This window comes from Patagioenas fasciata, chromosome 19 (genome assembly GCF_037038585.1).
Source record: "Patagioenas fasciata isolate bPatFas1 chromosome 19, bPatFas1.hap1, whole genome shotgun sequence".
Taxonomy (NCBI): Eukaryota; Metazoa; Chordata; class Aves; order Columbiformes; family Columbidae; genus Patagioenas; species Patagioenas fasciata.
The window spans coordinates 3,935,453-3,961,002 of NC_092538.1; the positions used below are offsets into that span (position 1 = coordinate 3,935,453).

The 25,550-nt window shown below is 47.3% G+C and overlaps 1 protein-coding gene across 6 annotated transcripts in view; it reads right to left on the reverse strand.

Annotated features, from left to right (window-relative positions):
* The window catches only part of GALNT17 (polypeptide N-acetylgalactosaminyltransferase 17), a 272,817-nt gene that overhangs the window by 100,344 nt on the left and 146,923 nt on the right, over nucleotides 1-25,550 (reverse strand). For all 6 annotated transcript variants that reach the window (XM_071816838.1, XM_071816835.1, XM_071816834.1 and 3 more), the window contains one exon: nucleotides 22,757-22,954. In XM_071816838.1, coding sequence (XP_071672939.1) covers nucleotides 22,757-22,954 — 198 coding nt within the window. The remainder of the gene's footprint in view (nucleotides 1-22,756; nucleotides 22,955-25,550) is intronic.

A 25,550-nucleotide genomic window follows, 5' to 3' on the forward strand; every position in this document is an offset into this window, starting at 1 on the left:
AAATAAACAGCTGAAAAATTCATTCTGCAGAAGCAATATATAAGCTGTTCAGTAATGCATGTTCGCGTGCAGTACTACGCTGGTGCTATAGAAGATCTCTGGAATTAGCTTTTAAAGTTTAGCCTGAAGTACAACACTACGGATTATTTCTCATTGGTTCTTCCCTGTATTTTGCAGGAAACAAAGGCAGAGTCTGGATCGTATCATGCAAGTGCGGGGAAGGGGATAGGAGGGAGAGGACAGAAAAGGGTTTAACAAGGAGACCACACAGAGAAAACCAGAGGTCACTGTCTGGCCTTACCCCACCTTGTTTCTCCATTAAGAAGCACCAGTCTGCGCGGGGGACGTGCTGCACCTCTGGGTATCACCCAGGCAATTCCCACAAAAGCCACAGGATATCTGTGTGCACCCAGTCTGCTCTGAGTCTCTATTTTTAACTTGCAGAGGAGCAGAAGGCTGGAGAAGGAGCTTCCATCACACAAGATGTGCCCCCAGCGTTCAGGACAGGGACACGTGTGGCTGTGCTGGCCCTGAGCTCTGCTCACCCCACAGAATCACACAGAATCCCAGAATGTCAGGGGTTGGAAGGGACCTGGAAAGCTCATCCAGTGCAATCCCCCATGGAGCAGGAACACCCAGATGAGGTCACACAGGAAGGTGTCCAGGCAGGTCTTGAACACCACTCGTGCTGGAGCTGCAGAGCTTTTAGGTGGCTCCAAGAAGTAAAAGAGCAAATTTACCTGTGCCCACCATCTTCACCAAACCAGCGGGACAGCCCTCGCCCCAAAATTCCACTGTGTATCCTCAACCAAGGGGTTGGAGCAAAGCGAAGGGCTCAGACTGACATACCCGTTGTTTCCAGTGCGCTGCTCCGCACACCCCAGCCCTCAACTGGTTTTTATTCTAAGCCACAAATCACAAGAGGTTGCTCTGGGGGAAAATAGATAAATAAATAAATGAAGGTTATTTCCCGTTTGCTTGTACACAGTAAGAAAGATAATGCCGGTTTGCTTTAGAATAAAAATGCCACTAGTTATTTCTCCAGGTGAAGAATTAGGTATATTGCACTAGCTAGTAAAAGCTCAATGAAAAAGTAAATCCTTAGGATGGAGCGCACAGAGGAAAAAAAAGATTAATTGATTTGTGACTACAAGGAGGTTTATTCAGAACTATATTTATCACTACAGTGTTTCTGAATTCAGAAGAAATCCTATTCAATTTTCTCCTGCAACCTTTCTTCGCCGTTCAAGGAAATATATCAGCAAGAAAAGAGAAGTGACACTTAATTTTAAGGAGCATAACCTTGCTTTAGAAAATAAACTCGACTTTGAAGGCGCAGCTCTGGGAGCCCTGCCCACCGGGCACACGCGGGTGGGATTTGGCAGCGTTTCTCAGCTGACAAACACGAGAGCATCATCACTACAGTGGAGGAACCAAGGATTTACAGTCTGATTTTACTCACTTTTCACCTCAAGGTGCTGATGTTGACAAGTTGCTTGGAGCAGAGAACGGGGAGGGAAAGGGAAGATGGGGGATGTTCTCCATGCGCTAAATTCTGCTTCACTCCCACTTCTGCATCAACCCATGGTCCAGGGAAACCTGCGGGCTCTGCAGACCCAGCTCCACGGCAGAGGGTGCCCATGGTTTTAAAATGCACTATCTGACACTGTCTGGGGACTGTGCAATGACACAGGGTCCCACACAGCTGAGAATTTACTCACAGACCGATTTCTCCCATGTCTGAGGCTCAGCACCCCCGGCATCCATCAGCGCTGTTGTGTTCTACACCGAAGCCAAGAACCAGTCGGCTCTTTCCTTTCTCTATATCTACAAATCACTGCAGAGCAGACTGGTCTTTGGAAACTTCCAGTTAGTGCGGCTTCTGTGAACACCCCAAAAGTTACTTTGCAAACACATGAGAACCCCGGCCACAAAGGGATGTTATACCCAACCACCGAGAAACTCTGACCAGGAACAGAGAGAAGTTTTAATGAGTAACAGAGAGAAGTATTCATAATAAGTAATAACCGAGCACAGGGAGTCAGGCAAATCCTGAGCTGGTGAACTCTCAGATTCTGGCATCAAATCCCCCAATTTTCACGTCACTCTTATATTGCCTGTTCAAACATGCATTTGTTCATATTTACTCACTATGGCAAACGGGACTGTGCTAAAATACATAGAGATTTCAATACTAGAAAGATAGGTTAATCATTTGTTTATTGTTCGCTTCTCGTTTCAGAACCTGAATTACACCATAATTACTTGAAGAGAAGCTATAAAGACCCAAGCTGTTTGTCTAGCAGTCTCATTTATTTTCGCATGCCAAAGAAATTATTCCCCCAAAAATCCGAAAAATAAGAAAAATACCCTTGAGTGCTTCAGCCAATTTCAAAGCAAGCTATGTGTCAGTTCACAACAGCGAGCAATTTAAATCTCAATTAAAGGATTAGATCAAACAATAACTCTGGACTATTTCGCACACCACAAGCAGCTTGGAAAGGAACAGGCGCGTTACTGTAACGGCGAGAAACCTTTCTTACACAAACCCGGCGAGGACACCCATGGTTTCATTCACAGGTGAGAACGGAGAGTGAGGAAGGAAAAGCGAACAGGAAGAAACTGGGCGGTCAAAGACCTGAAAGGCCCAAGTGGAGGGAAACGCTGATGTCTTGCACCAAGGGTGAAACGCAGCCGGGTCGGGGAGGTTTTAAATATCTCTATTTCTTCTGCCAATGTCCCTTTTCACCGGAGACAACCAGCCTGGAGAGGGACGGTCACCAGGAATGGGGCAGCCCGTGCAAGCTGCAAAGCTCTGCTACAGATGCGCTTGGGGCCTCCTCCTCCCAACACAATACTCACGACTCGCAGCGCCGGCCCGGTCAGCCGTCCCCCCGCAAACCGGCACGCGTCTCGCTGCAAACATTTAAAGGGGTTTTTCCTTAATTCCTGGTCTGCTCTGCTGCTTCTGGAAAATGAGCCATGACATGAGAGCTGTTTGCAAGGCGTTGCAATTATGACATGGGTTCTATTTCCATGGCAACTCTCCCCCCATCTCAACTTATAGATATGCATTCCGGGCAGAGTTCGGTTGCAGATGCAGATCGTTATATTTAATCTGAACAAGTGTGTACCTGAGTTGATTTTATTCCATGAAACTATGTAAGAAAAGCAATTTCTCTCCCTATTTCCTTCTCTTCTGTCCCAGCGTCATTACTTGCAGTGCTTTGCCATTACTTGTTGGCATTTTGCATCAGTACATAATGATCCAATATCAGATAATGTTAAGATGCAAAAACCACTCAAAACACCAGCCAGCAATTTTCTGCTCACTTTCCCAATTTAACCTGAATTGATACTACATTGTAAGTTTGGATGAGGTTCAGGGACTACTCTAATTATAACAGCAGCACTCACTCGCATCCTGCCCTTTTGCTACTGGCCTTTATAGTGCAATTAAGAAGCAAAAGGGAGAACTTCTTTCCAAGATTTGTCCTAATGAACAGTAAGAGGCCCTGAAATTAAACCTCTTCTTTGATCAGGCTGCTGCCTCCAGCCCAATGTAGCCCTCAGCTCTAATGGAATTCATTATGTTTTATGAATATCCACTTCAAACGTAGTCGTTTAAGTCCCTTTTCCAAAAAAGCAGCATGGTGTGATGAGAAGCACACCTGGCAGGACGCTACAGTCGCCCTCTCTGCAGCAATCCTGTAGCTACGTTTACTCAGCTTACATGGTAAAAAGCAGGTTTTCCTCCCTTCTAACCACTAGCACTGCAAATCTGCTCCCATGGAGTCAACTCGGGTCTTTCCTGTCCCAGAGGCCACTGAAAAGAGACACTCAGCAGGTCACGCGTGATGGCAGCAACTCAGCACAAGTTGGGGTATCTACCTACTGACCTGAGTGTAACAGTAGATACCACTGAAGCACATGGATGTAACCAAATCACAGAATCAGTTTGGTTGGAAGAGACCCTTAAGATCATCTGGTCCAACCATAACCCACCCCTGGCACTGCTCCATGTCCTGAGAACCTCATGTCCGTCTGTCCAATCCTCCAGGGATGGTGACTCCAGCACTGCCCTGGGCAGCCTGTTCCAATGCCCCACAGCCCTTTGGGGAAGAAATTGTTCCCCACATCCAACCTCAACCTCCCCTGGCGCAACTTGAGGCCGTTTCCTCTGCTCCTGGCGCTTGTTCCTGGGGAGCAGAGCCCGACCCCCCTGGCTCCAAGCTCCTTTCAGGCAGTTCAGAGATCAGAAGGTCTCCCCTCAGCTCCTGTTCTCCAGCTGAACCCCCAGGTCCCTCAGCCGCTCCCATCACACTTGTGCTCCAGCCCCTCACCAGCTCTGTTCCCTTCTCTCAACTCGCTCCAGCACCTCAAGGCCTTTCTTGGCGTGAAGGGCCCAAAACTGCTCCCAGGATTCGAGGTTTGCCCTCCCCAGTGCAGTGTCCCGCAGCTTTTTTCCTGCTGTCACACCAAAGAATGGGATGTACGGCATGCAGATGGAAGATGTGTTGACCCCCCACACTCCCCTGTTCAGAGGCCAAGGGAAAGGGGCAGCAGCAAGTGCTGAGCCCATAGGGACAGGAGCAGGAGCTCTGGTGGATCAGTCCTTCCACACACAGCGCTGAGAGCCCCACCTGATGCGAAGCCACAGCTAAAAACTCCCTTCTTCGCTCCCCTGAAACGGTGCATTAAGTCAGAAAATAGCACAGTGTTATAGCAAAACCCCATCCCCCTGTGTGCTGAGCACACACACAACTCGCTGCTTTTACGGGGCAGGATTTGAACCTAAGGTGTTCACATGAACAACTCACGCGGTGCGTGATAAAAAACATTGGGTAGCAATTTCCTAAAAGAAACTTGGAAGCTTTTTCCCCGATGGAAAGGAATCTGCAAGAGCTGCCATACGTGCAGCTTCACGGCCAAACGGCAGAAGGAAGCGGTCGGGGCTGGCACAGGGAAAAGCAGCTCAACTGTTCCAAAGAGAAGCTTTTACACTTCATGCTGCCTTCATCTGAACTCAGCTGGTGGCGATTTCTGCATCTCTAGTAACCCCTTTTATCCCATCTCTGTGCTTAGCAGTTTCTGCATTTTAGCCAAATCTATAAAGATAACAGCAAACACATCAATCGTGTTCGAACTGTTCCAGGTCACAGAAATGGAGCTTAAATGAGACAAAGCCAGGATGAGATGAAAATGAAATAAAACCAGGATTTGCTATCCTGAGATGCGTTATTGCTGCGATGCTATCGGAGATGCACCTTCAGGAACAGTCCCACGGTCACGGAAGATACTGGCAACAAACGAAGAAAATCCATTTGGGAAACACACAAGTCCAAACTGCTGTATTAAAACAAAGGCCACGACACTGTTCTGTCACACATCATATGTGCTCCAGCAAGACAACACGTGGTTAGGACTGTCACCCACAGCGCACTACACCGTGCTACGGTTATGTGTCAGAAAAGAGGCAAATCTGAGGATCCGAATCACAAACGTCCCCACTGCAAATGCGGTCAAGTGCCAAACCCTCAGCCAGCACAGGGGACCTCATCTGGAGTTGAAGTAGCCCACAGCTCACGTTATCGATTACTGGGGATAGTCAAGAAACAAAACTCTTTTGGAAGGAGAAAAATAGAAAGACATCAGCAGGTGTTTTTATTCTGCACCGGATGCAATGAGATTTCCTCCTTTTTTTTTCTTTAAAAAAACAAAAAAGATGACCAAAGGACAACACTACCCCAAAGTAAAGACGCTGAGTATCTTGTTGTTCAGGATATTCACCCAGGCCATCACAAAGGGAAACAGCAGCTGAGTCCAGCACATGCCCTGTGCATCCTCACCACAGCACCACAGTCCCTGCATTTCGCTCCCAACCCCTTCTCACGTCTGATGAATTACACAGACTGGAAGAGCTCTAACCAAAGGGCCTGGAAGCATCTCCCGAAACGCTGAACGCTGAGCCAGGACCACACGAGCTTCGGTTTCCCATTTTTCGGGTCAGCGCTCTGAACTGAACGCAGGCTGCCAGTTAGGAGGTCTCATTCGGAACCAAAAGCCCTGGGCAAGTTTGGCTGCCATGGCTCCAGCATCACGGAAGTCTCTGGTTTGGAAAATGGCAAAAAAAGAAGGAATTTAAGCCAACGCTTTCCCAGTTGGGTCCCGGAAGAGCCCCCCGGGTGCTGGGGCTGAGGGTAAGTGCATCACCAGCTCCCTTCTCGGGCATCGCACCTGGAATGCCAACTTTAACTCCCTTTCTCTTTCATCTCCACAGTTCGCCTTTAATAAATCATCTTCCTTTAAAATAAACTGCTCCAGCGTGGGGTTCACTCATGCATAGGAAATTAAAATGTGTTATAAAACTAATTTATGCGCCCTGTTGGCCACGGCGCCTGCGGAATGTGCCTCCCTGGACACGGAGTCTGGAAGCATTTGCACATGTTTGATCTGAGTTTTGCTGAACAGCGTTAGAAACCGCTGTTAGAAAACAACTAACAACTTCTCTAACAACTGTTTGGAAAGTTTTTAACTTTGTTTTTTTTCCCCCAAATAAAAAACTTTATCAAAATAGACATTGACACAAGGCTGGGGTGGGAGGTACCATTAAATATTCCACCCCTGAAAAACCTCACGTTTTCATTTCTTAATACAGAGGGTGAATATCAGCCCGATTTCTTTTCATCAGGACTCCTTACATTGTTCTGGCTTTCTTTGAAAAATTTCACGGGAGAAGAAGAATTCCCAACAAGCTTTAATTTTAATTGATTCATATTCAATCCAATGAGGTCACGCATGTTTAATTATCATCATCATTATTACAGACAGAAAATCAACTTCCTCTGATGTTGCTGGGCTAATTATCATCTCATTTGTTTAGGAACGGCATCTAGACAACTGAAGGAGATTACAGCAAACAAACAGCAAAAAGACCTGTACAGAAGCCATTGCAAACAGCGGCCAGGATCCAGCAAAGTACTTTGCCATGTATCACATTTAACCCCATTTAAACACTCCTATTTCAGCTCTTCACGTTAAGGACACACTCAAGTCTTTTGCCACATTGAGCTTTCAGTAAAAACAAGAGGAAAAGCAGCAAGAAAATATAATAACATTCATTTAACCTATGGGAATTGAGGTGCAGAGTAATTAAAGATGAGCCTCTGAAGGGACAAAGCGTTTCTGAAACAGAGTTGGTAGAAACAACAGCTCAGGTCCTCCGGTGAGATTGATTGTGAGGAATAAACCACACTCTGGACAGATTTTTACACATCGCCTACAGCCCCAGTAAATCATCAGGCACCTCAACACCTTTGCCAATTTGTCCGCGGTAAATGCCAAGAGTCCTCTTAGTGCTGGTGAAGTTTTCTCCATAAAGATGCTGTCATTCAGCATCCTCAAAAGTGAGATATGAGAGTGCATGAAATCAACCGAAAACTCACTGGAAATGCTTCTTTCTTTTGCTTTAGAGAGGAGATAGGTAAACTGGATGTTAATCTCTGCTCCAAGCAAGCATAATTCTTCCGCATCCAAATAAATCGTGGCATCTCAGAGTTCAGTTATAGCACATCAGCGCAATGATGCATGCGACCCAAAATAAGAACATGAGGACCAGGAGACTGCTCTTCAAAGCAGCTGGGTGTACATATCTTTGAAATGGTTATTAAGTTCATTTAAGTACCAAATTAAGCAAAGAGTGGGAGGGAAGACTGATGAAGCTATGATTTGATCTCTTGATCCAAGTTTAACCTTGGCTTGGTGGCACTGTCTGGTTTTATACTTTTAATTCAGTAATGCTCTGGTGATTTATTTCTATATTAGAGTCTACTTCACAAAATCACAAAAAGAAACTACTGCATAAAATGAAAACGCTCCCTCGCAGTTAAAAATGAACCCATTTTACTAGGCATGCAGGGATTTCTTGACTAAGCTCCCCATAAATCAGCAAGAGCGCTGCTCACTGGAAAAAATAGAAAAGCAGTCATACTACATTGTCTTTCTGCAAGGCTATTCCTTGCTAAAATGGAAAATGTGTCTCTGTTGTACAGCCCTGATAACTAATAGGTCTGCGAAGCAACTTGGTTTACGCCAAGACCTCCCTAGAAATCACGTCCGCAAGTATTTTACCGCATGCGGCATCAGGAGCCCCCTGTGACGGCTGCAGAGAGCCCATCAGCCTGGGGCCACGGCCCAGCAAAACTATTAATCCTTTATTTTATTTGTCTTCATGAATCCCCAAGTGATTTTCCTTGGCGATAACTGCAAGTCCCCATCCCCGAACCAGCTGGAACGCTCCGCTGTGGGCGGCAGCAAAGCTGCCATCTGCTCCCCATCTCCTCGGGTCTGTTATGAGATAGAACAAGGGCAAGTGTAGAGTCTTGCGTCTGGGCAAGAACAACCCCAGGTTCCAGTGTAAGTTGGGGAATGACCTATTAGAGAGCAGTGTGGAGGAAAGGGACCTGGGGGTCCTGGGGACAGCAGGGTGACCATGAGCCAGTACTGGGCCCTTGTGGTCAGGAAGGCCAATGGTACCTGGGGTGGGTTAGAAGGGGGTGGTCAGTAGGTCAGAGAGGTTCTCCTGCCCCTCCACACCTGGAATATTGTGTCCAGTTGTGGCCCCTCAGTTCCAGAAGGACAGGGAACTGCTGGAGAGAGTCCAGCGCAGCCACCAAGATGCTGAAGGGAGTGGAGCATCTCCCGTGTGAGGAAAGGCTGAGGGAGCTGGGGCTCTGGAGCTGGACAAGAGGAGACTGAGGGGGGGCTCATTCATGGGGATCAATATGGAAAGGGAGGGGGAGTGTCAGGAGGATGAAGCCAGGCTCTTCTCAGTGACAACCAATGATAGAACAAGGGGTAATGGGTGCAAACTGGAACACAGGATGTTCCACTTAAATTTGAGAAAAAACTTCCTCATGGTGAGGGTGTCAGAGCCTGGCCCAGGCTGCCCAGGGAGGTTGTGGAGTCTCCTTCTCTGCAGACATTCAAACCCGCCTGGACACCTTCCTGTGGAACCTCAGCTGGGTGTTCCTGCTCCATGGGGGGATTGCACTGGATGAGCTTTCCAGGTCCCTTCCAACCCCGGACATTCTGGGATTTTGTTCCAAAGCAACCACAATCTCTCCTTCCACTTCACTTTTAGAGCATCCTTGAGTCAGAGCTCAGTTCCCATCACTAAGTAATCCCGCGCATTGTGTGCTTCTCCCTCCTTACTACCACATATTCTTCCAGTGGAAACGTTGTAGTGGAAACATTACATTTGTTGAGCAGCGGGTAGAGAGATTTACAACACAACAAATAGCACAGAGACAAGTCAGACCTAAATACTGAAATTCACTCAGAGGAAGGTGAAACACCTTCATCAAACCTCGTCATCTAAAAGGAAAATAGATTTAGTATTCTTTTTTCCTCTTGGAAATAGTGACCAAGCCCACATATAAGTGCCCATGGACAAAGAGAAAAGACAAATCCCAGTGCTCCTGCAGTTGATTTCTCTGTATTTTCAGCCTGTTTCTGAGGTGACACCCACACAGCTGGTCACTGAAGCTGAAAGATAAGCCTGAACTCTGGGCTGGGCGGTCAGGCAGTGCTCACGGCCCTGATACATCCCAAGTCACTGTGGAAGCCGCAGCTAAACTAAGAGAGAAGAATATTCCAGGGTGCTGCTCTCTGCCACCTCATCCACTTCAAGCCAAACTAAGGTCTTCTTTTCAAGCTGATATAATTAACATTTTAATGACAGCACTCACTCTCACGACCAACTGTTCGATCTCTCTATGAAATGCAAAGGCACGTACGTAAGAGCAGTTTTAATGTGCTCATTTTGCTGCGTGAATTGCTCCGTCCAAACAGCTTTGTGTCAACATCCATCCTGTCTCTCGCAGCGCACCAAGCACCACAGAACTCCATAATTCCCTTGAAACTCAGAGGAAAATATAACAAGTTGCATCTAAACCCTTCCTTAGTGCAAGCCTATGCTTCTGTTTTGGCCACAAATGTTCTCGAGATGTTCAACGGTTCAACTCCAGTCCCACTCAGCACTGTCACCAGTGTCGAAATGCTCAGTGTCACCTCCCCTGGACCCTGCAGTTCTCCGGCTCCTTTGGTTTTCTGCTTGTACAAAACTAATACCGCAGGGATTTCGCAGTGCTTCTCGGCACCCTGCCTCAGCAGAATCCCCACACCTACAGAAAAACCTCTGCCATTGTAATAGGAAAAAATAAACCCTGACTTTTTTCCCCTAAAAAATGAAATCACACAGCCATTAAATCCCATGTGGAAATTGCATTTGTGGAGAAGCTCTGCCGAGCTCTGGGAAACCTGTCAGACGCTTTTCTCCCGGGGCTGGGCTTGACAAGAACATCGACGCTAAACAGAGAGCTTGAGAAGGCAATTATAAGGTGCCCATTTGTGAAAATGACTGATGGCTTTTCTAATTGCAAAGAAAAATGCAGCGGTGGCGGCAGCGACGGTAAGAGAACGGACTGGTGCCTTTGCAGACATCAATCTAACGCTTTGCAGAAGAAAAAGCTCTTTGGAAACACCCCCAAGCAGTGACTCTGGGAAGAATCCTCCAAGTTTAACCAACCTGAGTTGCCCTTTTTGCAGACCTGGTCCGGATGCAGGATGTTCACCATGGAGGAGCCCATTCCCACCTTCTCTCAGTACCGAAACCTCCTCTCCAGCCCAGTTCTCCCATTCAGACAGACCCGCTTGCTGCAGCTACAAAACTTCCAGGTCTTACAGCACCACACAAAGCTGCTGACTTAAATATTTAATGTGTTTTCTTAAAATATTCTTCCCTCCCAAAGTATTTTTTTCTGAAGGGAAACCACAGAGAGTGACAGAAAGGATAAGGAAGGAGCAGGATGCGCTGTGCTGATGCTGGAGTGGCGATGGATGCTCTGCTATCAGCTGGTGTTACGGGCTGTGCTGGATTAATAGAGACATCACCCCAGACTGTTAGTGCTGCCTCCAGGCTTAAAAATTTAAAGACAGGACTGAAGAAGGGAGGGGATGGAGTGCCAGGCAAAGGAAGAGCTGCTGTCCCCAGGGCAGACAAGAACGGTGCAGAGCCCAATTGGCTTCAATACAGGAGGTTTGAGGCAGTTCCCTCTCCCCAAAAAGCATTTGCCCGGGCATTGATCAGAGCAAAACGAACACTCTGCAGATCAAGCTCAGAACAACCCCAACCTGGCTGCTCATTAGCAAGAATCATACCCGCTCGTCTAAGGAGCGGAGCAGCTACAAGGCAAGTGGGAGCTGAGAAAGGTGTTCATTGAACACCGCGGTGCCCGGCACAGAAAACCAGCCTTGCTCACCATCGTGTCGAGGCAGAGACTTGGGCAGAGAGATGATCAGAGCAAACGCTGCTCCCAATCTCCTGTTTCCTCAGAACAGTCTTCTGCTGTCCCCAGATCCTCTTGCAGGTTTGTGATGTGGGGACTCCAGAAATCTCACGGAGCCGTAAGGACTCCTCCCCACGCTGTGGGATTCAGACACGTGAGCTGAAGCTGCGGAGCTCGTGGCAGGGGAAGTGATGACCCAGCACCTCCCCAAACCCCACGGGACCAGCCCAGTCGATGCGCACCCCTAGAGCTCCTCTTTGAAGGAGCCCAATGCACATAACTCCGTGGAGGGCTGTACGAGAGCCAGCCCAGCTGCAGCAAACATCAACTTTTCAGTTCTTCTGCCCCAAAAAACAAGAGGTGGGGAAATGGTGGGCGCACCTGCACATATGGGGGTGGGTGAACCCAACAACCACCCTCCTGCCAAAGCCTCCAATGCTCATAATTCCACCCTGCAATGCTCAGTTTGAAGTTCGAGATTCTCTGATGCGTCACTTCCCGTGACACATGACGGGGCCATGGGGACTGTGTTCTGATGACAAACCGTCTCTTCCAAAGCTCGGTGTTCAGCAGGGATTGTTCCATCCGTGGGACGTGTGTGCACAGCCCACCGTGGAGAACAGACCCAACCCGCAGTGAGCTGATAGCGCTCCCAAAGCTACTGCTGGATCCAGGCACGGATGGACTGTAAAACAAATCAGTGACTGACTGGAGAGAGCTGGTGGCCAGGACATCCATCGCATGTCCTCGCTCTGCTGCCACCAAATCACACCTCACCTACAGCCACCTTATCCCCCCCTCTTATTCTCTCAGTGACTTTTACCTTATCTGATGTCCTTCAACATCACCAAGGTCCACAAGACCCCAGGACATTAATTTCTGGAGGTGCTGGTCCACACCAGCCCACAGCCAAGGCAGCGGGCAGGGCTCTGCTGCCCTGCACAACGACATTGCTGGTCGTGATTCTACCCCAAAAGCCACAACACAGCCAAACTGGCAACATTACCTCCAACTTCAGAGAATCACAGAATTATTTTGGTTGGAAAAGACCCTCAAGATCATTGAGTCCAACCATAACCCACCCCTGGCACTGCCCCATGTCCCTGAGAACCTCATGTCCGTCTGTCCAGTCCTCCAGGGATGGTGACTCCAGCACTGCCCTGGGCAGGCTGTTCCGATGCCCCACAGCCCTTTGGGGAAGAGATTGTTCCTAGAGAAGCTCTAAGAAATCAGATAGAAATGTCACGGTTTTTAAACAGTCCAAGAGCTAAATTTCCAGAAACCCGCATACAGACGGGCTCAGCAGCGACCTAAACCAGTGACAGCCACAAAACCATTGGGAACTCACAAATCTGCCCTTCTCCAGGTTTTTCCACTTCGAAATCTGTGTATTTCCCCAGACAGCTGGGATGAGGAGAGGCGGCTGTGCTGACCTGAGCCTCCTGCTCCGCTCCTGGCTTTAACAGACAACCCCCAAGACACATTTTGCCCATTAAACACAGGACGTTCAAGCCTGCTTGCTCGCATCCACGTGCTTTACAAGCGCAGTGAAAGCACTGGGAGATTTCAACCCGAGAAGATTCAATTTGGAATATCCAACCCAGGGGGAGCGGGATTGTTTGTAAAAGCCTCTGGTGCTCCCAAGCAGAGACAAGCTGGGAGCTCCCAGGCATCAACCACTCATTGCTCCAACCAATGGATATGATAATAAGGACCTATTTTTCCTTTAATTTAAGCTATGCCTATTTATGTGCCACTGACTGAAAAGGACGGTGAATTAAAGTGCACATGAAAGCAAATGATAGCCCTCAGCACTTGCTCCCAAACACTCTTTCAAGTCTGATGAAAGGCTGCTGTGTTTTGTCACCGCGCAATCGGCTCCATTATCACTTCTTTGTTTTGAATACCCACCTCCGAAGTCATTAAATACTTGCTTCTTAATGAGAATAGATTGGTTTTGGCCAATAAATCACTTGAACGCCATCTGCCAAAGGGAAAAGAAATTCAAAGCACCAAACTCCCCCCACTCCTTTTTGCATATTTTCCGCTCGGTTCCGGATTTAGAGAGAAAAGACATTTGTACGATGTATCAAGGGCATCTTTCTCCTGCGGGAAGTGTGAACAGAGCACGGAAAAGGCTGCATTTGGAGTTGAGTTGTGGACCCACTTCACGGACTTTGAAACGATCCAGCCAGCGGGACGCGAGCTCTGGATACTGGTGCTGCCCCAGATCGGTTTGTTTTTATTCATAAGATTATTTCAGTGAAAACAGTTTGACTGAAGCTTAATTTTACTAGCAATTGTTAAATAATTCAATACCCATATTTTCTGGCTCTTTAATGCCTCCAAAAAATCAAAACCCTTCACAAATTACAGGGCAAATCCTGTTTACTCTTTCTTTCTCTAAAGCAGCTTTGACATCAATAAAGGCTGTTTTTGTGACTTGGGCTCAGATTAAAAGTTCTGTCAGTGGGAGGTTTGTTTTATTTTTATTCCTCTTTTCTTTTTCAAATCAGGAGTACACTTTTTTTTTTTCTTTTTAATCAAAATACTTCTCTTACAAAAAGCTTTAAAAATACAAAGGCAAATGCTTCCAGTATACCCGGCTTGCTTTATTTGTACAAATCCCAGAACCCCAGGCTGGCTGGGCTGCAGGACCTCTGCAGATCCCCAGCCCAGCCCTGCTCACGCAGGGTCACAGAGCAGATCACACAGGTGGGTCCAGGCGGGTTTGAATGGCTCAGAGAAGGAGACTCCACACCCGCTCTGGGCAGCCTGGGCCAGGCTCTGGCACCTCCCAGCAAACAAGTTTCTGCTCATGTTCACATGGAGCCTCCTGTGTTTCAGTCTGTGCCCGTTGCCCCTCACCCTGGCGCTGGGCACCACTGAACAGAGTCTGGTCCATCCTCTGACACCCACCCTGAGCTATTGATCCCATTGATCAGATCCCTCTCAGCTTCTCTTCTCCAGCTCAACAGCCTCAGCTCTTTCAGTGTCTCCTCATTACAAAGATGCTCCAGACCCCTCAGCGTCTTCATAGCCCTTTGCTGTACTCTCTCCAATAGTTTCTTATCCTTCTTAAATCAACTATATTAATATTTTATACCAGTAACAACTCCCTTCAGGAACCATAGAATCATTTTGGTTGGAAAAGACCCTCAGGATCATCAAGGCCAACCATTATCCCCAACCCTGGCACTGCCCCATGTCCCTGAGAACCTCATGTCCATCTGTCCAACCCTCCAGGGATGGTGACTCCAGCACTTCCCTGGGCAGCCTGTTCCAATGCCCCACAGCCCTTTGGGGAAGAAATTGTTCCCCACATCCAACCTCAACCTCCCCTGGCGCAACTTGAGGCCGTTTCCTCTGCTCCTGGCGCTTGTTCCTGGGGAGCAGAGCCCGACCCCCCTGGCTCCAAGCTCCTTTCAGGCAGTTCAGAGATCAGAAGGTCTCCCCTCAGCTCCTGTTCTCCAGCTGAACCCCCCAGGTCCCTCAGCCGCTCCCATCACACTTGTGCTCCAGCTCCTCACCAGCTCTCTTGATCCTTCGCCTCAGAAGTTTTTATCTAATTTATAGAAACAAAACGAAACAAAAAAAAAGTAGGGTCCAGTCCCAGCCCCTGGTGTTTGGTGGGAATCTCCCCATGGATCAACCCCAGCTCTGGACGCAGCCAACATTTGCAATGCCAAGGACAATCTTACGAAAATAAAAAGATCTAAAACAAGAGGCAGCTCTAACATACATGGAGGTCACTGGTCATCACACAGGCAGCTGTTAAACAACCCACATATGCTGAAATCTCCGGTGCACCCTCAGCAGAGGCTTTTATAGTCTTTCCAGCAGTGACATAAATCTGTTCATCATGTAAAACCCGACACTGTTACGAATTATTAGACACCCTTCTTTTATGCTTTGTATTGAATTATGTAGCATTAAAAAACGAGCGGATGAGGAATTCATCATAAAAAGCCATGACACCAGCAATCTGAGCTTCCAGCTGCCCGGAGCTCCCAGCAGGTTTCTCACACCACTGGGAATCTCTGTGAAGTTTAAGATCTTAAAACTAGCACACCAGCGAGCCAAAGCCACTTTGTACCATGAGTTGGGGTTCAGTTCTCCTCAATACTTCTACAATAAAAATCAGGGAAGTCAATTGAATGTTGTTTTGCTCCTTTCTTTTCCCCTCTGTGGCCTCAAATCACCACAAAGAACCCCCTGGCCAAAAGGAAAAGGTTCTTGGCAAGGTAACTTTTGAAGCCGGTAAGGCACTCGATGATTGTAACTTGATCTGGAGAATGGATGACAAAGATTATTGAGGTTGTGATTCCGACCTAAATATTCCCTCTCCCAGAATCTGAGCCCAAACAAGACCGCACCAAATTAAACACTGATGAAAAATAATCCCCTTATGTCTTCTTGTTCACTTATTCTCAAGGCTCCACAGAGCTCTGTTCTGAGCTGTGCCCGTCAGGAGTGACCAGATTTTAAGATTAAGAGCCTCATCCTTGGAAGCGGGAGCCTCCAGCAGCCAGGCTAAGGACGGCTGAGATTTGATTTATTCACATTTTTATACGAGAAGAGGCATGCAGCAGCTCCCTTTGCAGAAGTCCTAACAAAACCCTGTCTGGGGATGAATGTCCATGTTGTCCCTGCGCTGGACTAAGGTCTGGTCCAATGTACTCTCAGACTATGGAGAGTTTCGCTATTCTAATATAAATAAACCCAATAATCATTCTGCAGCTGTTGAGACAGTCACATGAAACCCATCCCTGTGAGCCAACACCTGCACACAAGTGTCTTCTCAGACACGGCAGGTGAGACTCCCAAACACAAATCTATTTTCCCCTTGACTTCCAAAAGCAGCTACACCACAAGGACCATCTTACAACTGTCTTCATACAGAAATCGGAATTTCCCTGCAGTGTTTAGATGTTAGTTTGAGTCAGGAAGCACGGATTTAAAAATATTCAGCATTTTGTACGAACAGTTTTCTAGGGAGTCTGAGATTCTTCAAAACAAAGAGAAACCCAGGAAATAATCCCTGAAATTCTGCCCTTTCCGCCCATCACTTATGTTTAACCATCTGCAACATCTCCGAATTGCTGGATGCCTTCTGATAAACTGCCACGCCGAGCACTCAAATGTCGGGGAAAATATTTCTAATAGTTTAAGCAAGCCTGTCAAAAGCAATCTATTGAGGTTCTGCTGTGTTGCTGTAACACACTAATCCCCGCAAAGGTGGGGATGTGCCACGGGAACAGGTTGATCCAGACATGAAGAACCACTGAAATAATGCTGTGATGCTGTGGAGATTCCTTCCAGAGCTCTTGTGCTGCGGTGGCTGTTTCAAGGTTTGTGTGGACAAACGTTTTGGGAGGTTCCACTTAAATTTGAGAGGAAACTTCTTCTCAGTAAGGGTGACAGAACACTGGCCCAGGCTGCCCAGGGAGGTTGTGGAGTCTCCTTCTGTGCAGACATTCAAACCCGCCTGGACACCTTCCTGTGGAACCTCAGCTGGGTGTTCCTGCTCCATGGGGGGATTGCCCTGGATGAGCTTTCCAGGGCCCTTCAACCCCTGACATCCTGTGAATCTATGAAGTCTCAGTGTTAGACTAAAAAGAAAGAACGCATCATTTATTTAATCAAAATTAAAAAAAACAAGTTTTCATGCTTTTGAAAGCTGTCATGGGATGATGGCTGCTGGCAGCAGTAAAGCAAGACAATAGCTAGTGGTTCCTTGAATTAAAATACATATATATACATATAAATATATAACAATATCACCACAAGTCCCTATGGTCTTACTGCAAGTGGAATGCACAGCAAGCAGCGTGGGAGACCTCATCACCATTTGCAGCTTATGACTGAAGGAACAGTTTATATAAAACACCACAAGCACTGTGTTAAGTGCTACAATTAGGCACCTTCTCTCCACTCACATGTTGTACTCAATAACCTAAAACCCTTTTTTATCTCGACCTCTGCATCATTTACACAAGTGGCATGAGTGTTTGCTCTTTCATAAGTGCATTACAGGAACAAATCCATCAACATTTGTGAGGCTGAGATAACAGGTAATTGGGTGGGTTAATTCAAATTATTTTCATCTCTAAAAAAAACTCAAACCGAACAGCCTCACTATTCTTTTACAATCCATAACTCTCAAAACTGATTTCCTCCTTGCAGTGATCTTAATACTAATTAAATTAGCTTTTGTCTTCCAAGACCGGTCAAGACTAAGTACCACATAGAACAGCTGCAGCAAAGCCCCGGTCAACACGTGGTCAAACCTGTTTGTGGGCTTGGAAAGAGACTTCTTGTCACCTCTGAAGTCACCTGAGGATTTTCCTTCAGCCCCAACACGTTATAGGGGTTCATTGACTAATGGAAATACCCAGCAATGCTTCTGCCTCTTGGACTCAACCAAGCGTGGAAAATACAAAGTGAACGTCAGGAAATGCACCGTATTTTAAATAATCAATTTTTTGGGACCAGTGAGGTCACAGCGCTGTTGATGGACTCGCCAAATACACAGCAGAGATTCCAGTTTCTTTTCTCTGCAGTGGGAGACGTGAGTTACTGCCGGTAGAAAAGCGCGATGACCCCAATTTCCACGCTCAGGTGAGTGTCCCTTGTCCCCAGGGCTGCTCCACACACACGATCTGCTTGCGCGGCTTCTCCAAGAGACACAAATGCAAGGATGCATTTAATTGTTTTCCTGAATCAGACCCCTGGAGCCATCAACATCGCACATATGTAATTATAAATCACGAGTCTTGCAACTGAAGCGCAATCAGCACACTGAGCCATAAATCTTCCCGATACCAGCGATTTCTCCAAAGCTGCTTTTTTGACCAAACCTGACGCAGGATGCATTAAATAGGTCAGGCAGAAGAAATGGCCGGTGTTGAGGTTTGCAGCCCAGCGATGCGAAGGCAGCGGACAGGATTTGTACCCCGAGAAGCCCTGAAAAACTCACATTTTGCAGGTGGGAAGTGAATCCCAACGAGAGGGCAGATCCCACCCTGGGATATCCCATGCCCAGCTCACCAATCTGCAACACCAAAGACCTTTTTTGCACTTCCCACGGGACACAGAAAGGGTCTTCTGCTTTGTGTTATCATTCATTTACTGGACTCTCAATAAACACCAATCAATGTATACCACGAATGACAAAGGGCCAGGTAAATCCTGGCTACGTCTAGAGCAAAGCATGTCCAAATATATATGTATATATATTCATTAGCACCATTTGAACTTGGAAGTAAGATACCCCTGCGAGAGCTCAGGCTGATGAAGATCAGGATCTATATGACGACTGTTTCAAATGTCACTTACTGTCTTGCCTCTTTGGTGAAAACTAATTTAGACATGATACATGAGGCTGTAATCACAATTTTATCTCCTTGGCAGAGGAGTCTGGAAGCCTGGCAAGGAAATGCGGCTGTGAAATACAAGTACAACTGAGAGCTAAGACTGAGAGGATCTTTGTGTATCAGGATTTTAAATGGTAATGGGAGAAAAAAATACAAAACAATACCTATTACAGAATACAGGTATTACACCAGCATCCCTCCTAGGCATTAGGGAAATGATTGGATAAAGCAGGAGGCTGGAGCCAGGCTGAGACTGGGCCATATTTTAGATGGGTTTCATGCCATCAGCTCTCTTTGCCTGGATAATTATATCTTGTGAATTATCCATGAGAGAAAATTGCCTCCAAACGTATCCACACATCTGTCTGTCTCCAGCCTCCGCTGCCAAGTGTTGGTGGGGGCTGAATACACACACAGGGGTTAATACACACACGGGAACATCCCCCACGCAGGGAACTTCTCCTGGGGCTGCAATGATCCCCAAGAGAGCACAAACAACAACAAAAAAAGGATAAATTGCCTTGCTTCGCTCCCACTCTTTTACCCTAAAAAGTCTCTAAAAAATTAATGTACCCCTGGATACTATAATTTCAGAATTTCCTCTAATCCCATGTATAATTACACGGGGTACTGCATTTGTATCCCTCTCATGCAAATATCGTCATCAAGTGCATAGTTTTCATAGCATTACATGACCAAAAAAAGAACTGCAGTCATTTATTTCTGGCCTGTATGTGGTTACACAACATAATGCAATGAGACAGTATTTTTCATTAGCTTTTTGTTGTGGACACTGCCCATTTATCTTTCTCACAATCCTTCCCCCAGTGCATGTTAACTATGTTATTTTAGTAGGATGTTTAATTATTTAACGTGGCTGGGAGGCTCCCCCAGCGCCCATGTCCTTCCAACCCCGCACACACCGCAGGCTCGAGCAGCAGCGTCCACGGTCCAGACGCCTTTAACAAAATCAAACAGACGATCACAACGTGCATGCTTGTTGCTGCCACTCCAGGGGCTCCGTAAACCTTCTCCGAACTCTAATTCATTGGTGGTTCAACTCAGCGCTCAAGAGTGTGAGAGTCGGTCCGAAGATGGAGCAGGATTTGCCTGAACATCGCCATCGAGAACTTAGAGAACCAAGGCCCTGACAGAAAGAACGCAGGGACAGTGACCTGGAGAGAGGCCCGAGGAGCAGCACGGTGTTGCACTGGTTTCTCTGATACTGGGGCGTTGCTGCTCACAATGGCTGCTGTGTGGACTTCGCCTGCTGCTTCAGCCAAACCAGCCCCCATCTCCTGAAAGCTGTTGTTAGGAGGGTCTCTCCAACCCAGGGACAAGAGCTGCCGTCCAGAAGCTGTGTTCTCACCTGCAGCCTCAGGCACACGTGTCCCCCACCTGCTCCCCCAAACAATGGCAATGAAAAGGAGCATGGCCAGAAGCTCGCCAGGGGTCCTGAGGTCACCCAGTGGACCACAGAAAGACTCTGAATGCTGGACATGTAAGCGCTGGCAAAAGAAAGCGTGAATCTTTAGAGCCTGCACAGTACGAGTCTGGGTTGCGAAATTAAGGCGGAGACTGAAACAATGGGAGCAAGGAGGGTGAAGATGCATAAGAGATGACTCCCGAATGGACACTGATTGAAGATCTTTCTGCTAGAGGATCCCGAACCACGACAGAGGACCAGAAGGACTGCACGGGACCAGAGGGAGCTTCTGGAACTGCACTGGTGACAAACGCAACCTCACTTCTCATCTTTGCTTTTACTTTTCCCCGTTTCTTTTCCCTCTTCTTTTTCTTACTCTCTCTCTCTATCGTGTGCCACTTTACAGGCAAATTAATAAAGTAACACTGCTTGATTGAATTACAACCCCTTGGCATTTTGGTTGCCTTCATGGTAAAAGAACCATCACGAGTCCATCGCCGAATGGACTGTGACAAAGGGCTGAGGGGATGACAAGGATACAGATGCCACAGTGCTCCCAGAATCCCCAAAAGGGATGCGACTGGTGCAGAAAGGCTGCAGGAACCCCAGAGCAGACTGATAAACCTCTCGTACCTCCCCGTTCCTCCCAAGCCGTAACTGTTTGCAATTGGCTTAAATGCAGAAATAGGATGCTCAGTATCCTGCCTACATTTTAGCACCATCCGTAGGTATATATATATATTTTTAAGGATAAAACAAGCACTAGAACAACCTACTACAGTCATTGTGCCCAACAGAAGACAATTCCCATGACAAAGCCTTCATTTCTATAGCAGGGGATCAGAGGCACATAAAACACCAAAGCAGCACTCAAAGCTCAGTGGTACCTGCTGGCTCCCAGCATTGAACCCGGGAAAAACAGTGTGGTGGTACCCTGCTCTCCCCAAAATAAGGCCTACCCCAAAAATAAGCCCTAGTATGGTTTTTCGGGATGCTCAAAATATAAGCCCTACTCCAAAAACAAGCTCTAGTTACAGTTCATGAAAAAAAAAAAACAATTTAAATAGTGTCCAGGTAGCTATACATGTAAAAAAGTAGTAAGTTTTAGAGCAAAAATTAATATAAGACCCTTATTTTTGGGAAAACGGGGTAGATGTGTCAGTGCCCAACACTGCTGTGACCCAAATCTGCACTCCCGGCCTTGGCAGCCGCCTTTGTAAACTGGTTCATATCTGGGCAGCCTGGGGCAAAGCTACACCCTAAAAACCTGACAGCCCCACTCTGCCTCTTCCCAGCCAACCAGCCCTTCGGCTGCCCCGAGCTCTGCTCCTCCTCCTCCTCCTTCATCATTCACTCTTCTCCCACCTCCTTCCCTTCTCAGCTCCCCTGCCATCAAACACCAAACATCACATGTGCCCAAAGCCTGTTTCTCCCAATTACAGTGGATTAATCTAACAAAAGAGCCTGTTTGTTCTTCCCTGCAACACCTTCTTGACTTTGACAACCCCTGGCAGAGAGGTTTATCCCACCAGGGACAGTCACTTTTATCACGCTCCAGAGGCCGCAGTTTGGGCACCGCACACTCACACCTTATGAAGGCTTTTCAATTCCTCACCTTGTGTGTACCCCAGCCATTCAGTCTCTCTTAACAAGTCCAGCATCTTGCATTCGGTTAAAATAACTGTTTATTCCTCAAAGACTTGATGCTTATCCAGCATAAACTGTCAGTCCCTTCACTGATGGTTGGATGTGTTCTCTGGAGCAAGGGAGCCCACAAGAACAAAAAGGTCCCTGTGTCAATGCGAACTGACCTAATCTCAGCTTCCAGGGATTAAATAAATGAGCAATTTTGGTTCCGGATTCAGATCAGGTGTGGATTTGCACACACACATCTATTAGATGCCTGAGGATAAGCCTTCTCCGTATTAACCAAGGTAGGAGCAATGGATCCTCTTCACCTGGCCAGAAACCACTCCTGATCATAGCGTCACTGCTGGGAATTAGGGGCTGCCAAGGGAAAACCGGTGACCCCCGCACACAGAGCAGCCCAGTCTCCTCTGCTTGTGCTTCCCTCCCCTCCCGCTTTTGTTTTCTCCAAAGGGGCTTTTCCCACACCTGAAGTCAGGAGGGGCTGGGGGCGACACTTGAGAGCTGCCAACCCCGTACAACGAAGCGTGACAACAACCTGAGATACACTTTTACAGCATGCCCCGAGAGAACATGTACTCTTTATTCAAGAAACACCAGCACTGTATTTCATGAATTCACACTCAGTTCATTACACAGGAATAATCACCTCATTCCTTATGATTTGCAAAAACTTAATGCTGTAATTAAGGTAAAGCAACTTTGCCACATGCAGTTAAACATAAGACTGTACAAATCTACGCAGTTCCCATATTTCCCCAGTGTTTTTGCATATTGTAACAAAATAATAACCCTTTCCAAATCTCTTCACCCTCGCAAAATCCCTCCTGGCTTGTGATAGAGCCTCTCTGAGCTGGCTCGTGTTATGATGCTGTATCCAACCCCCTCTAAGCCGCCTTCCTCACTTTATCCCTCTGCTTTTTGCCTCGTTGTACCCCACCCCAGGCTTCGCCACTTACCTGATGGGCAGCGAGGGGTCCCCGGCGTCCCACCAGTCCTTGGGGGGGCTGATGTACATGCACCACAGCTCCCAGCTGTACCCGTGCGCCGAGTTCTCGTAACGCTGCACCTCGAAGTTGTCCTGCTTGATGTTGTCTATGGAGGGGAGAATGACCCTTCTCCGGTTTTCCTGAATCCGTGACAGGACCGGCTCAGCCCTGAGCGGTGAAGAAAAAGCACAGGAAGACACTTAATTTCTTCCATAATTTGCAGATGGACACTGTGGTTTTTGTATAGCTTCTGCACTTAAATGAGGGGTAGAAAACAGGCGTTCTTGTCACCAAGAAGGTGCCACTGGGATGCAGGCGTCAAGCACTTTGGAGGGTTTTAGTGCTCTCCTACACAACCAACTACACAAACTCACACTCAGCTGAAGCTACCAGCACAAGGAAAGGACTATTTCCGCAAACTGAGGAGTCCAGCTGGGGAAATGAACTAAAGCCTCTGAAACCGGACCCCATCTTCTCCTGCAGAGTTCGTACACTGTGTTTTCTCTGACAACCAGTGACAGGACAAGGGGCAGTGGGTACAAACTGAAACACAGGAGGTTCCACTTAAATTTGAGAAGAAACTTGTTCATGGTGAGGGTGGCAGAGCCTGGCCCAGGCTGCCCAGGGAGGTTGTGGAGTCTCCTTCTCTGCAGACATTCAAACCCGCCTGGACCCCTTCCTGTGTAACCTCAGCTGGGTGTTCCTGCTCCATGGGGGGATTGACCTGGATGAGCTTTCCAGGTCCCTTCCAACCCCGGACATTCTGGGATTCTCTAGTGTGCTGCTTTCAAAAAAGTAATACTAAATACTAATTCCATATTCTGAACTTTCTCATTTTCAAAATGTGCATGTTTTCAACCCAAGCTTTCCTGATATCTTTACTAAGGTAGCAATGAAGTCAGACAGTCCACTAATCCAGTTTTACAGCCAGAAGAAGGTGCTCGGTGACCACCCGGAGACTCTCTTCATGCAAGAACTATCAACCATCAAAAGCCTCGAGAGACAACAAGGAGTTGGTTCTTTCCATAGCGGGTCGTTAAGCTGTAGAACACCTTGCCCAAGGATGCTGCGATGTGTTTTAGAACAATTTCTTCCCCAAAGGGCTGTGGGGCATTGGAACAGGCTGCCCAGGGCAGTGCTGGAGTCACCATCCCTGGAGGGTTGGACAGACGGACATGAGGTTCTCAGGACGTGGGGCAGTGCCAGGGGTGGGTTATGGTTGAACTCTATGATCACAAGGGTCTTTTCCAACCTAAATGATTCTATGAATGCTTTAAGTTTACATGGGCTTGACAGGCAATAGGTAAAAACTCATGAGAAATGCAACGACGGTTGCTAAACACATAGAAGTCGTGTCTGCTTTGCATCTGCACATCAGCGGACTTTGGTAGCACACTCTGAACAAATGCTGCATGTGCCAGCTCTACCCATATATGCTTTCCCAGGCTTGCAGCTACACTTAGGAGCACACCAGGAGGTTAAACAGGCCCTGGGTTTGTGGCTGCTCCCCCTGCACCATCACCCCGTGTGAAGCCCCGATGTGCAGCTGCAGGGTAACCACACACATCCCTGTGCTGTCACGCATGAGTGGGCACCCTGCACGAAAACACAGTCCAGAGGCTGGGAACCCTGGCTCGAAACCTTTTCTTCCATACAGCAAGGATGTGCTTTGTTTAAACCACACTTAACTAGTCCAGAGTCCTGTGAAACCCAAAAAAACATGTCCCTGGGCAGAACAGGGCGCATTCTTAAAAGCAGGACTATCTGAAGAGTCTTTTTTAACTTGGAACACAGTTCGAGGGACCGTATCTGGACTCTACAGCTACAAAATTCTGCTCTGGGACATGCAGATGTGCCCAGAGCAGGGGTGTGCACGGCTCGCTCTGCCAACACCACGAGGAACTTCCAGTCCCGATGTCTCCAGTGACAGCAGCAGATACGTAACACCAGGGTGAGCCAAGCCCACACTGCAGAAAATCTGTTTCAGGAGCTCAGTAAATAGGAGCTTCCTCTGTGCATCAATAAAATCAGGTGTGAGGACTTAATGACCCGGAGAGAGGAATGTTTAGTTGGGAACACAGATATCAACGTGAGATACAGCTCCTAAATCCACCCTTCAGCTGCATTGTCATTACAAATGATGGGGTGTCTACGCAGAACTCTGTTTGCAGCTGCTCCAGTATTTTCCTTGTGGATGTTAGTGTGTTCAAATTAGATTTAAGTTAATTTCTTCTACCTCCACTTTTCTAAACACAGACCATTTACTTTTCACATTCGGTAAGAGGAAACAAAAAAGTCAACTCACAGGCTCCTCTCATGATCTTGACTCAAGCTTCAGCCACTTGAACTCAAATGTTCTGCATCTCTGAAAAAATCCTTATGAAACATCTTTGGTCCTTCTGCCCCCCTGCACTTATTCCAAGTGGCAGAAGAAACCAATCAATCTAAACCATGTAAGGCTTCCTCAGTGGGTCCAGCTGCAAAGGGCAGGGAAGCAGGAAACACTTTTGCATTCAATTCATTGCTGTGTGAGCTTTTCTTAAACTTCTAGAAACTACTTAGGGCTAAGGGGACGGGAAAGCAACCTGAAAAATATAAACAGGGGCCAGGGAAGGGTACAGCATAAGGGATAAAAGGATGGAATAGAAAATGATGACAGAAAACAGAGGCAGCAAAAAGCTTTCCTTGTATCTTCTCATCATAGAAATGATAGAATCATTTCGACTGGAAAAGATCTTTAAGATCATCGAGTCCACCCATAACC